Below are 14,234 nucleotides of genomic sequence, written 5' to 3'. Positions count from 1 at the left end.
ACACATTAAGTTACCAACTATAAGACTGTTATTTTAATATTCATCCCATTTTAAACACAGTGAACATCAGACAATGATATAACATCTGATGCAATCATTACACGGCTGCTGCTGCTGCTGCTGCTGCTAATAAACGAGTGTGAATATCCGCCCCAACGCGCATGCGCAGTACGTGGGGCTTTAGGACAGGCTCCACGTCTGAATACGAGCGAGTAACAGCCAATCACATGCGGCCACAGTGTGTTTGGAAACAACACCCAAAATACTTGACGGCTTATGAGGGACGACAAGAAACTTCGTGAATCGGGAACCTCTTCCGTGTACATTGAAGGGTTGTACAGCTGATCGAGTCTTCAAAGCGTTGAATGTTTTAGTAGCTTTATTTCGGTTTGGGTTTGGTTTTGGTTAAGAAGTAAAGATGGAACATTCTGGAGTCTCGGATAAAGAGACAATCGCGCTGGTTATTAAATCGCCTAACCAGTTTCACGACGATCAACTGATCGACGGAGTGCGCACGGACTGGACGGTGAAGGATCTCAAATGTCATCTCTCTAAAGTTTATCCCAACAACCCGGTAGGTTTAGTTTTGTTGTCTTAGCCTACATTTCGGTTTACCGGGCCGTCAGCATTCCTCCGCAGATTAAATATGTGTTCGACTTAATGCAACTCTGCGCAGACCGGTTGGCTTTTGACATCGAAGTACCGCGAGAGCAATACAAAGGCTGGGATTTTGAAGCGCTCTCGCGGTATTTCCGTATTGGCAGCCGATCGGTCTGCACAGCGCTGAATTAAGTCGATTACGCCTAAACATAGCTAGCATGGCTGCTTACTGCTCCAGTAACGCAAAATATAGCAACGCAAGCTTGTATTTTAACTTTATATGCACAGTCAATCTATATTTACGTGCTGACAAACTATTTAAGAATATGTTATTTTACCCCTCTTAACATGCAGTTAACGTTATTTATGTCATAAGGAAACACTCTCAGTTGTGTATGTTGAAATCTGTACCCCTGCTTAAAATAACAATACAAATTCTAATGGTTTACTAATTAAAGCCATTATAATATTGCTTTTATGGTGTTTTGGCCATTTTTCCAAGTAGAAACCAACCCATTACTAGTAAAGGCCCACAGATGCCATTGTAGTTAAAACCAGCCACAGTTATTAAATCTATTGGAAATTCTGTGATGGTTTCTATTGTTTTCCAGAATCCTCTTTTTGCCACAAATTAATCTCCTTGCGATGTATTTGACAGCTTGCAAGCATCTATAGGTTTGTAAAAAAAAACGTATTAAATATTGTTTGTGCTCATTTTCTAACAGGCTGAAAAAGACCAAAGGCTCATTTACTCGGGCAAGCTGCTTTTGGATGGCCTGCTAATAAGAGATGTTTTCTCCAAGGCAAGTGTGCACACATGGACAGATGTTTATTTTTGGATTGACAAGTGACTTCAAAAACAGCTCTTGCATGGTGTGATTATGGCATCACATCATTGACACTGAAGCAAGTTAATAACACGATCCAACTACTTATTAATTCAGCTAAAGTAGCAGAAAAGAGATGTGGGTGTGACAGCAATTACAAAACTTCTGATTTTATCATTGTTTGTGTCAGAAACAAAATACCAGAAGGTTGTATAGTGTTAAACACTAGGAAGAAGGGTACATATGACATTAAAAACAAAGAAAAATACATACACAGGGTTAGAACGGCTTCATCCCTGTTTTTGTTTCTACTACTTTGTGTACTATTTACAAGATCAGATTACTGATAACAAAAGCTTGGCTGTAAGCAGAGCAGTTGGACCCACATACATCAACATTTGTTCTGTATCTTCAGGCTGATCTTCTTACCATGTCCTGTAGTCAGTCAGAATAATAACAGCCTGCAAAATGTGTATTTATAAACTGGAGAAACTCAGGTTGTCATCTTTGAAACATCTGTAGATTGATAAAACAATACAGCAGTGATCATGACATAATCTGAGTTTTCTTTTACACAAAATAAGTTGTTCCCATAGTGAGCAATTGCTAGATGTTTCTTTCAAAGGTTAAGGTTTGCCAAATGTTTATCTGGCTGACTAAACTTTTTTTATCTTCTGTAAATAGGTAGCTTCAGATACCAAACCCACTCTTCACCTGGTGTGCGCTTTCAGACCCCAAGCTGCTACACAACCCGGAGCAAGACCCAAAGTATGTTTTTCATCTGTTTGCATTTTTAAAACATTTAAAGCATCAACAAATAAGTCACAAAAAAAACATATTTTATTGTTTTGAGCTGTCACCTGTGAAATGAGATGAGTTTCACATCTTCATTTTAGTTAATTTAAAGGCAGTTTATTTGATCAGTTCTTGTTACCGTTAGTGAAACTGAAATGTGTCAGCCTGCTATTTCTCATGGGAAGGCATTGCTGTTTCAGTCGGTTGGAGATAACACCACGCAGCTGCTTTCTTCCTCTTCCTGTAGCAATGTTTAGTTGAGGTTTCAGATGAGAAATTGTACTGTATTCACATGCACCTGTTCTTGTCTTTTTTTGTTCAGTAGTCTAATTTGTTTTTCTTCTGTGGTGCAGGTCACATCAACACAGCAGTCTTCTCCATTAACTGCTAGCCAAAGCACAGAGTCTGTTTCTCCAAGATCACCCGTATCTCCTGTTCCCTCTATGGATGGGCTTAGACAGAGAGGTCACGCCGTTTCGGCAACACCTAATGGCACTGGTGCAAACACATCCATGTGAGTTCCTCTTGAGAGTAGGAGTATTAAAGTTTGATTTACATCATAGATTTCAGATTGTTTTTAATCATGACCTTTCTCAGTCAATGTTAAAGATACCACAGGTATATTTTCACAGAATTTATTCAGCTGGGTTTTTACAGGCAGGGTCACATTTTGTACTTAAAGTAAATGAAATGTTTGATTTATTTTGCAGGCCTGTAACAGCAGCCATAAACCACCCAGCCTTCCCCACTTACTCCCTCTACAGCCCTCAACAGCTTCTGTGGCTACAGCAGATGTATGCCCGTCAGTACTACATGCAATAGTGAGTAATTAATGTTTTAACACTTCCTATCTATGCGTAACCTCCCATTAAATGCAGGACACTTTGGTTTGAAATTTTGACTAACCTTGGTTTAAATGGTCTGGTCTTTCAGTCACGCTGCCATGGCAGCCGCCACTTCAGCTCCAATGGCCGCCCCTGTCACCGCGTCTTCACTTCCTGTTGCCCCTCATCAAGCAGCTTTAGCCAATCAGGGCCCCATTAATGATTTGCCAGCCAATCAGAATGCCCCAGGCCCTGCCTTCATTAACCCAGATGGTGCCAATCAGAATCTTCGTATGAATGCTCAGGGTGGACCGGTGATGGAAGATGAGGAGGACATGAACCGTGATTGGCTAGATTGGGTGTACACTGCGTCCCGACTGGCTGTCTTCCTGAGCATTTTATATTTCTACTCCAGTTTGAGCCGCTTTATCCTGGTGATGAGCAGCCTTCTGATTATGTACCTGTAAGTTTTGCATTGTGTAAACGCAATATTTAGTTTGTGACATTGTTTTGAGTGTTGCATAACTTTACATAGGGTTCTCTCTGATCCAACAACACATCTGTTTGTATGGCACTGTAATTGCAGTCTGTTTTGTTTTGGGGTTGGGTGCAGTCTGGCATTTATTCCTCCAATCACATAGTGTTAGTACTGGGAGTGTGTTTTAGTTGAAAGACTTATAAAAAGATTTAATATTTTATTACATTTTCGCTTCTCTGCTCTATAGACTAATGTGTGGTACTCCAGCAGTCATTTACTTGTTTTGAGGGTGTTCAGTGTAATCATGACCTTTGTGGAACCGGGGGTTGTTGAGTTTCTGAACATGTTTTGGCTGCTGTTCTGACTCTATTATTTCCTTTAGGCACACAGCAGGCTGGTTTCCCTTTAGACAAAGACCTCAAGCAAGACATAACCAGCCAGCACCAGAAGTCATTCAAAACCAACAAAACCAGAATGAGGACAGACAGCCAGAACCAGTAAGTGATCAATTTGGGTACCTGTTATTAGATTTAAAGGGACATTCCACTTTTTTTGAAAATATGTAGTGATATTACGCACTGCCTGAGAAAGTCCCCTTGGTTACTTTCAATAGCAGGGGACTATTTTCAGGTGCTGCGTAATATCCTTGCGCCTGCTGCAGCCATGTTACAGCAGCAAAGTCCTTGATTATTACGCCGGAATAAGAGTATAGTTCCTAGCCATACCTGCCTAGAAAATCGCAACTTTTAATTTTCCGTTGGTCTTAGTACACGATGAAACTACAGAAGAGTCAAGTTTTAAATAGGAAAAGATATTGCCATCTGCTGGCCTGGCACACACAATATTATGGTTTTAGTTATTTTTGACAGCGTAGTCGTGTGTATGTGACATTTTTTTTAAAACACAAAGGAAAAACTTCTTTGGTTTAAAACATAGCCTTATTTTATTCTTATTTTGTCTGAAAGGTGCAGCCCCCTGCTGGAGTGGAGGGCGCAGATGCAGCTCCAGAGGAAATTGCTCAACCCGCCATGACAGCCGTGCCTGTTTCCCCTGTTAGACCACCCGTCCTCTGGACTGCCTGGGTTTTCTTTAAAGCCTTTTTTGCTTCTCTGATACCGGAGATTCCACAAGGTGTGGCAAACTGATGAAGTTCAAGCGCCAGAAAGACTTAAAGTAACAGGAGTCAAAATAAGACTATAAAGCCCATGGCTTGACCATTTGGATTTTATTAATAAAGACTGTAAGTCCTCGATTGTTTTCGCTCAGTTAAAAGGAGCACTTTCCAGTCATTTGGCTTTATGACCAACGCACCTGAGCCATATCGCCTCATTTTTCAGAGTGGTTGCACTTTCTGTACAAAGACTTTTTGAGACATGGAAATATTTCTGGACAGTTTTTGCAAGCACTTTAGATCCTCATTAACTGACATCAATGATATCAGTGTCTTGATCTTATCTTTTTCAAGGATCCTATCGCCAGGGCCTCATTTTCTTAAAGTGCTTTACGATGAGTGATCTTTGGATTAAACTCATGGGCTTATATAATGAAGGCCCAAGTATAATGGACAATGAAGGCCATACATTGATGGATGTTGTTAGGGGGAGAGCTGTTGTGACACTCTATTTCTGTTTCTGCAAAGAAAAAATGCTTAGCTATATATATATAAATTGTAAATTGAGTAATGTTAATATTCAGAAAGAAAGTTTGGTATATGTAAGTATTATAAAGAGCAGACGAATTTACAATTAAATGAATGCAAAAGATTTGCTTAACCTTTAAATAAAGCTAAACAAGGCAAATTTTAATTCTCTGTCTGCACATAAAGAAACTACATGTTGGTAACTGAAAGGCAAAGGAGAGAAACTGAAAGACAACTAGAATGAGAGGAAAAAAGCGCAATTTTTAATCAACATTGTAGCATTGCTATCATTTCATTTTATGTACTGTATAAAATAAGCTTTGTTATTAACATAAACCTCTCTTTGTACACAAAAATTAAATAATAAATCATTTGTTTGATTCATTTGAAAAGTCTTAGATAATGCATTACAATATGTTGCATCATGTTTGGGTGATGGGTAGCACACTTTAAAAAGTTAAAGGTTGGATCAACTTAAAAAATTACTTCAATTGGGAACACCTAAAAAATAGTTTATTCAACTTAAAAAACAAACATACTTTTTTAGGTGTTACCAATTGAAGTAATTTTTTTAGGTTGATCTAATTTTTCACTTTGAACAGTGCATGCTTTATTCCTGTTTTTACTTTTTTATCTCATAACGTTTTTAACTTTAAGCAGGTTTTAGCCACAAGTTGTCATGTCATTGATTGCTTAGTTACCAGCTGGTAAACATCAGAACTTGTTTATATGCTTTGTTACTTTCTAAAGTCACTTTCTGTCCATGCTAGTGATGACGTCCACGTTTCTGGCATCAGTAGAAGTAAGGGTGATGTTACTACAGGGTGTATGCTATTCACTTTTTACACTTTCACACAAAAAGTACACATTACACTGAAATCTTGAGTTCATATTAGTTTCTCAAATGTATACATTTCTGTATCTAAAGCTAAGCTTTTTAAGAGCATGCCTCCCCAGCTTGGGACCATTTATTTTGACTCTGTATGAACTTCATGCCACTGTCCTCTCCATGGACTTTGACCTGCCCCAATTCACTCAGTCCTATAACCGTATCTTATTTGTTTTCTACAGGAGAATGTCCAGAATGTACTGTTTTCTGCCCTCTAAAACCCTTGAACAACATACGCTAGTCGACCTCAGGGGTATTTCTGTGTTCTCGATTATTCTTCAAAAGAGGAACATTTGAAAGTCAGATGTCATGGGCCCGGTCCACCCCCACATCTCAATCTGTCCCTCCTCCTCAAACACCGGTTCAATGAAAACGAAGGTCTCTCAGAGGCCCTACTATCAGTTACGCCATATAGACAGAGGCTCATCTGTATTCAATCACATTTTGTTGAGATGGAGAGAAGTGTAGCACTGCTCCTGTTTTTCGGTCTGGTCAGTGTAAGTTGTTCTTGTGTCCGTCCTCCCGAGGCTTATAAGTTTGCAGGAGCTGTGTGCAGGCTTACCTACCCTGCTGCTGCCGTCTGTAAGTATTTAACTCTGTTTGGTTTCTGTTTCTTTGCAGTCAGTGCTTTAAAAATGGAAAACTGCTATATTATGCATGCAAATATAAAGCAAATGCAAATAGTAACCAACAAGGCCTAGGGTTTTAGTGAAGAGCAAGCTTGAGATCAATAGAAATGTGTTATTATGTAACTTTCACATAATTAAAATTTTTAGTTTTATGCACAAATAACGTCCCACATGCTTCAGTATTTACAATAGCAAAAGTTGTATATTGTGGTATAATATAGTAATTACAACACTTTGTTAATGTGCACTATATTATCTGAATTTAGAAAATAAAATGCTAAAAAAGCTGTTTCTGGGACAGTATACGTTATAATGGTCCTTATTTGTACTATTTAAGTATACAAATACATTTAGTACCAGTATGTACCTTTGAGGAACTAATATGGATTATTTAGGTACAAAGGTCTTCTTTTTGAAAATCCCAATGACAACCCTGTATTTTTGAGATTGTAGTATTAACTATAGTGAATTCATAAACTGTAGTAAATAATATTGAATATACGCTAATATGTACACAATTAGATAGTATCTAGGCATTTTTCTACAGTTTAGTATATAATAAAATACCACAGTATTTCTTATGTGAGGTACCTTAACTTAAATTTTATATATTAAATTACTTGACATATTGTAAAAAGCTACTATAAATTTAATAGTTTAATGCCGTGCTGTGGGTTTTGACTAGAAGAAATACAGCAAACGCCGAAATCTCGCGAGATGTTGGGTTTAGGGTTAGGTTTGTGTGTAGGATTAGCATGGAAACAGCGGTCCTGGCTAAATGGGATACAGATACGATCTAAATCCCGTACAATGTTGGGTTTAGGGTTAGATTTGGATGTATGTTGATTAGGATAAAAACAGCGCACACCCGGCGAGATTTCGGTGTTTTTTATCCCTTCTAGCCACAACTCTTGAGGCGTGTTATTACCATAGATATGTATATAAAGGCTAGATGGCTCGTCCGCGCTGATGGCCAATTGAGTGGAACGTCCGCATTTTGGCGGCCATCTTAGGACAGGGCGCTCGCTCACTCGTAGCATTGAGTTTTAATGATGCAGGTACTTTTAAATGACCATAACTTGCTTAATTTTTTACCGATTTTCAAACGGATTGGTTTGTTATAAACGTCAAAGATGTACCTATGACACTGAATACGTATACTAAAAATAAATAAAAAATTCATGAAACATGTTTAAGCATCCATAATTATAGCCACGTTAATAACGTTTGTAAAAAACCAAACCGTTTGTAAATCCGTCAAGAATTCAGCAAGTTACGAGCATTTTAGTTGGCGTATGTCACTCACCTTCCGTTCACAGCTGCAGGGAGCAGCACTATGGCAGCACTGACCTAAGATGGCCGCCAAGTGACGACACAGCTGACTCCGCCTTGAGCCATCTAGCCTTTATATACATATCTATGGTTATTACAGTAACTGACCACCAGAACAAATTTAGTGGAAAGCTATGACAGTCACTACAACAATAGCGCCACTTAGAGGACAAAAAATGAATAGGATTTTCAAATTCCAAAACAAAACATTTCAAATTTACTTTGCAACTTACTTTGGATGCATTTTCATTATCTTATAGTGAGAGACTACACTGACTGGTAACCACATGTTTTCTTACTGAAATGACTAAGTGAACTGTGAACTCTAACCCCATCTTAAAAACTAAAATGGTGATTAAAATATTTTAAGAAAATGGTGATCAATTAAAGCAACTAAACAACATTCATGAAATTTGTTTTTGATTTAAATAAATATCTCTTGATTGACTCCTCAGTGAATGAGAAGACTACAAAAGTGATAGAGGCCGCCTTTCAGCATGCCAAATATCCCAGCATAGAGGGAGTGAAGTCAATGGGCTTCATGGGTAAAGTCGAATATAAATTTCACAAGTAAGTGAACTAAGAGGACATCTGCATCTGTTTAAATGTTACTGCATCCTGTGTCTTATGATACTTATCTCCATGTTTAGTTTAGAGATCCATAACCTTTCAATTGGCAAGAGTGAGTTTGAGCTGAAAGAGAATGTAGGAATAGGGCTGATCATTTCAAACGTGTCTGCTGTATTCAAGGGAACCATCAACTATGGATATGGGAGCTGGCTGTGAGTGTTTCTATTTATTCCCACTAAGCTTTCTGGAATAGCTGGGGTTTAATTCTGTGCTTTGCATATGCTTTTGTTAAATTATTGTGTTTGTTTATGCAGTATCCCTGGTGAAAGAAAGTACACTTCCATAATGTACTTAAAGGGAACCTACTATTTTTACAAGATTTAATTGAAGTTTTAGCTCAAATTACCCCACAGATAATTTATTATAACATGTCCACAATACCCCTAGTTGGGTGGAAGCAAAAATGTGCTGTACCTTTAAATGAAAATGAGCTACAGCTCCTTACTTCCTTACAATCAGACAGTGTATTCTTTCAGTTAAAATATATCTGATTAATACTATCTGAGACAATAGCATCTAGTGGACAGATTAAAACTCGCATAAGAACTGCCAACAAACATTATGTCCAAACACCTTGTTAAAATTGGATTTTGCATAATAGGTGCCCTTTAAAGTGCTTTATTTTCACACACTAACTTTGTTCTTAATATACTAAAAATTATTCTTTAATACTTCTTAAAATAATCTTAAGAAAATATAAGTGCACTTATCTGCTATTTTGAGACACCATATGAACTAAAAAAATGTATTGTTTAATGTGTAGTACATTTTTTAATACACAGTACATTTTAGTTCATATTCATTGTGTCTCAAAATAGAAGATAAGTACACTTTGATGTTCTTAAGAATATTTTAAGAAGTACTAAAGAATAATTTTTATTATATTACGTAAAAAATTATTGCATGAAAAAAGAGCACTTTAAGTTCATTGTGAAAGTATATGTAGGGAAGATGTAATGTGTTCTCCCTGCCATGGGGGGAGCTGTTTTTGTGTGTCATTGGGGAAGTTGCGTCTCTCCGACTCCTTCAGTTTTATTTCCTTTACTGATATGGATGGCTAATATTATCAAAGATTAAACAGATAAAAATAACAGTACAATAACAGTGATAGCCTTCCTTACCTTTTCATAAAGGACATAAAACTGAAGCGGTCAGAAAGAGGCAACTTCCCCAATGAGAAACAAAAAAAACAGCTCCCCCCATGGCAGGGAGAACACATTACATCTTCTCTACATATACTTCTTTTTCACCTAGGATAGCCTGCAATACAGAAAATATATATTTGAGCCAGTTGTAAGTTATTGCTGCTTTTTTGCAATGGTAAAAATATTTTTTCTTCATTGTATAAACCATAATGTGGCATTATTGTAACATTGCCATGTTCTTTCTCATACAGACTAAGTTTGAAACAGTCAGTTGATTTTGAAATTCAGTCTCAGATTGACCTCGGCATCAATCCAAAACTATGTGAGTCCCTTTATACTACTCTGTTAGTGTTCAGATCAACCATGTTCTTGTTCTTGTAACTTGTTCTGTAATTTGCATGTGTTTAAGGAAGTGTTTCTATAAAAGGGTGTAGCCTATCAGATAAACATGATGACCTGATTATGATGAATGATGTCATTAGGTTCATGGTTTTAAATATTTAAAGTCATATACAGAAAGCCCACATAATGAAAAGTCAAACTATAAACATAGAGAACAACATTCAAGCTTAGTTGGCACAAAGGTCATGGGTTAGATTTTTTAGGAAACACACATACAGATAAAATGTACAGTATACCTTGCACTGTAAGTCAGCCTGGATACAATTCTCTGGCAAATGCATAAATGTATTATTATAGATAATAGAAGTTAGTGACAGCACCCAAGGACAAAAAAAGCAAAAATACATTCCAAAATAGTATCACCTTATGTGAATTGTAATCACAGAAAACTAGTTATGTGAGACATGAAAATGCATAGCAGGTATGATCAGTACAGGCTTTTCTAGTTATTATCTCAATAGAAAATGTGTATGTGTTTATGCAACAGACTGCGGAAAGGGCAAAGTGGCTGCAGACACTTCAGACTGTTACCTCACCTTTCACAAACTGAAACTACTCCTGCAGGGAGATCGAGAGTGGGTGAACATTTCTCATATCTGAATTTCACATATAGTACAAGAGCAGTTTAAATACATTTTTACAATTCTGTCAAATGAGTTAATGGCATAATGCATTGCACATTTGCCATGTATAGTAAATGACACACTCTCATTTCGACTGTGCACAGACCCGGCTGGCTGAAAAGAATGTTTACAGATATTGTGACGTTCACTGTGAAGTTAGTTGTAAAGTCACAGGTGAGTGTTTTACTCTATACATAAAATGTTGTGTTAATCACATTTCTTATTGATCTGAGTTTCTTTCCTCACTAACAGATCTGTAAAGAAATAAACAATGTGGCCAACATACTAGCAGACTTCATACAAGAGCAAGCAGGTGAAAGTTAATTTAGATATCCTATTTAAACAATTTGGTTCCTCAAAGAACCATTCAGTCAAAGAAGAACCATTTCTTTCATACTTCTTTATAAAGGTTCTTCATGGAACCGTTAAGCTAAAAATGGTTCTTCTGTGGCATCTTGAAGCACCTTAATTTTTAAGAGTGCATGTGGATATATAAGTGTGCTATAACCTGATGTGTCCTTATGTGACATCCTATCTTTCCAAACAGAGCAATTTATAAGTGATGGTGACATTAATGTGGACATCTCTGTGATCTCTCCACCCATCATCAAGTCTAACTATATAGAGTCATACCATAAGGTCTGATCGTATTGATGTTATTAAAATTGTGGTCAAACAAACAGATATCTTGATAATGATGCCTTACGATTTATTATTGATGAGCTTACTGTTGTTATCTCTGTCATAACCAGGGTCTGGTTAAATACAATGATGAAACATCGGTCCTAAATACTTCAGTGTTCAACCCCTCCCAACTGTCTGAGAACCGCATGCTATACTTCTGGATCTCGGATGGGCTTTTAGACCCACTTATGAGTTCCGCATACCACGATGGACGGTTTAAACGCAACATCTCAGGGACAGAACTCACGGTGTGACATAACACTTTCTATAAATAGCATTGCTCCTGTATAGCTCAGCGGTAAAGCATTGCATTAGCACTGTAAAAGGCAATGGGTTCGAACCCAGGGAATAAGCAAGCTGTTAAAAAAAATGTATACTTTGTAATGCACTGTAAGTCGCTTTGGATGCGTTATTGAAACTGAATCTGTATGTGCTTATAGCTGTGTGATAAACATTTATCTCATGTAATGTAACACCGTTAATTTTACTTCCCGCATTACAGTGTCTGCCATGTTTAGAAGGTGACAAAATGGAGACAGCATTGCATGAGATAAAGCTCATTACAGTCAATGCAAGAAAAACATTACAGCTGTCACGTAATCGATGATAAGCAACTCAGTATGAAACTGTAAAGTATTTTGTGACACATTCACTTCTCTTTCTGTTTTAACAGGATTTGCTTCAGACAAACATGTTCCTAGCCAGACCTGAATTGTTAAGCAAGGTATTTAAAACATATGCAAACATGGACGTGACTCACACTTGTTACTGCTATTTTAGTAACATGCAAATTAAGGTTTTCTAATAGAAGTCTTTGGAAATGAAAGCAGTGTATTTATGTGACTGTGCATACTTTTACAATGTCATTAGTGGCTGTCCTCCGAGGGTCCGGTGTTAAAGGCAAGAAGCGTGTCAGTTCCTCACCTGTGGACCACCACACAGGGCACATTTGTCAGAGCTGTTGCTGGAGTTGAGCTTTCTCTGGCCAATCAGACTGAACCAACACTTTATTTTGAGACTGTAAGTCAACAACCCAACAATAGCCATGCACTTTAAGTCGTGCATAAATACACTACACTCCTAAAAATAAAGGTTCTTAACAAGGTCTGTTAATAAGGAACCTAAATGGGGAACCAAAATGTAAAGAACACCTGTAGCTTCTCATGAAAGCATAAAACAAGCATAGATACACATAACATTGAGGGTTTTTACTTGTTTGTGTGCTTGCAGGATGTAACCGTTGTTGTACGAGCCTCATATGCAGAAAAGAAACTAATTTTGATGGCCACCGCAGAGCTGTGAGTTGGTGGTATTATGTAATAGTTGAGAAGTTTAATTCTAAATATATGTCAGTTCCGTTTGTGTGGCCATGATAAAGTTTCTCTTTGTGCCCCTAATAGTATTAATATAACAAAAGTCTCAACACCAGAAGGAGTCACTGAGGTAAGAAAATGAAATATTAAAATGTTTTGTTGAATATTTTTTACATCTATGTGTATATTTACATACCCTATATATTGTATGACTGTTCTCAAAGGTGGATGAAAGCTTGCGAACGTATCTACAGGAGGCTGTGAAGAAGATGGGCATCCCCAAAGTCATATCATGTAAGTGGGACCACTAACAGTGCAAGTGCTGTAGTGTTCTTGTAAATATTTATCCCCCTCTTTATTACTATAAATGTTCTTTCATTTCAGACCTTGAGCCAGATTTAACCGCTTTGATGGACGAACAGGGACTTTACCTCTTTGACATCATCAATCCTGAGGTTTTACCCCAGGACGTGAGTATAATATTTTGACTTATATGTTTTGGATATAGTGTAACAATCTGTAATCTGAAATGATCTATATCATTTTCCCATTTCTTATTTCCGCATGTGCAGGGGTATGTGATAGTGCAGCTAGATTTTGGTTTTCCTCATCATCTGCTGGTGGAATTCCTTAAAAGGACATTGGACTGACAATCCTTCAATCTCTCTTTCACTATCAAACACAAACACACGTTTTTTTTGTCGGGACTTTCCATTGACTTCTATTGTTTTCATATTGGGCTGATGATGTTTATCCACACACCCAAACATGTTTACATTTAAATAGGGACATTACACAGTCTACTGTTTTAATAAACAGCAACTTACAAGGATGTCTCCAAACTGAGGTTTTGCTCAATTTTTGGTACAAATATAATGAAGTAGGTATACTCCAACACAGACACAACTGTGTGTATCAAATACAACTGACTGTTTTGACTTTATTGCTTATGTAAAGAAGTTTGATATGTCATACTGTATGTTTTCAGACCTTTGTATATATTGATGTACGCATCACAACCATGATTTATTCAGATGTATTAGTGTTTTAGTAATATGATCCCATGTTACCCAAATTAAACAATCCATTGTGACATTCATGTTTGTGTCAGGTTTTTCCGGTTATTCTGTGTGGCAGTGTTTGCATTTTCTGTCTTTTCCAACCTTGAGGCAGGATGCATTTTTATTTTATTAAATATGTACTTGAAATATATTAAATATATAATTATATAATCGTTGTATTTTTAAACTAATAGAGAAAACATTTAAATTAATTACGATACGACGTTTGGAGTTTCTTCCTTTCACCACTGTGTGGTGCGTGTGCAGACGACGAACACGTGCATTATGGCCGTTTCTCAACCTGGGAGGCTGCAGCCTTTGAAGGTCGCATATGCAGGTTGCATACGTCATCAATCCTGGTTT

General features: G+C 37.3%; 2 protein-coding genes across 2 annotated transcripts; both read left to right on the top strand.

The window, feature by feature from the left end:
- Nucleotides 1–226: 226 nt before the first annotated feature.
- herpud1 (homocysteine-inducible, endoplasmic reticulum stress-inducible, ubiquitin-like domain member 1) lies at nucleotides 227–5,547 on the top strand. Its single transcript, XM_065283316.2, has 8 exons — nucleotides 227–574; nucleotides 1,326–1,403; nucleotides 2,112–2,195; nucleotides 2,576–2,736; nucleotides 2,933–3,043; nucleotides 3,156–3,509; nucleotides 3,907–4,021; nucleotides 4,490–5,547. The coding sequence occupies exons 1-8, from the start codon at nucleotides 419–421 to the stop codon at nucleotides 4,667–4,669; spliced, it is 1,239 nt and encodes a 412-aa protein (XP_065139388.1). The 5' UTR covers nucleotides 227–418; the 3' UTR covers nucleotides 4,670–5,547.
- An 852-nt stretch (nucleotides 5,548–6,399) lies between these two features.
- On the top strand, nucleotides 6,400–13,909 carry cetp (cholesteryl ester transfer protein, plasma). The gene is made up of 16 exons (XM_065283314.2): nucleotides 6,400–6,634; nucleotides 8,469–8,583; nucleotides 8,664–8,795; nucleotides 10,040–10,110; nucleotides 10,678–10,765; nucleotides 10,918–10,987; nucleotides 11,066–11,126; nucleotides 11,361–11,452; nucleotides 11,566–11,745; nucleotides 12,171–12,221; nucleotides 12,368–12,517; nucleotides 12,728–12,795; nucleotides 12,898–12,940; nucleotides 13,035–13,104; nucleotides 13,195–13,280; nucleotides 13,383–13,909. The coding sequence occupies exons 1-16, from the start codon at nucleotides 6,505–6,507 to the stop codon at nucleotides 13,458–13,460; spliced, it is 1,485 nt and encodes a 494-aa protein (XP_065139386.1). The 5' UTR covers nucleotides 6,400–6,504; the 3' UTR covers nucleotides 13,461–13,909.
- The last annotated feature ends 325 nt before the right edge of the window (nucleotides 13,910–14,234 follow it).

Source organism: Paramisgurnus dabryanus, chromosome 9 (assembly GCF_030506205.2).
Source record: "Paramisgurnus dabryanus chromosome 9, PD_genome_1.1, whole genome shotgun sequence".
NCBI classification, from domain to species: domain Eukaryota; kingdom Metazoa; phylum Chordata; class Actinopteri; order Cypriniformes; family Cobitidae; genus Paramisgurnus; species Paramisgurnus dabryanus.
The sequence above is the reverse complement of the archived record's forward strand: the minus strand, read 5'-3'. Positions and strand labels throughout refer to the sequence as shown.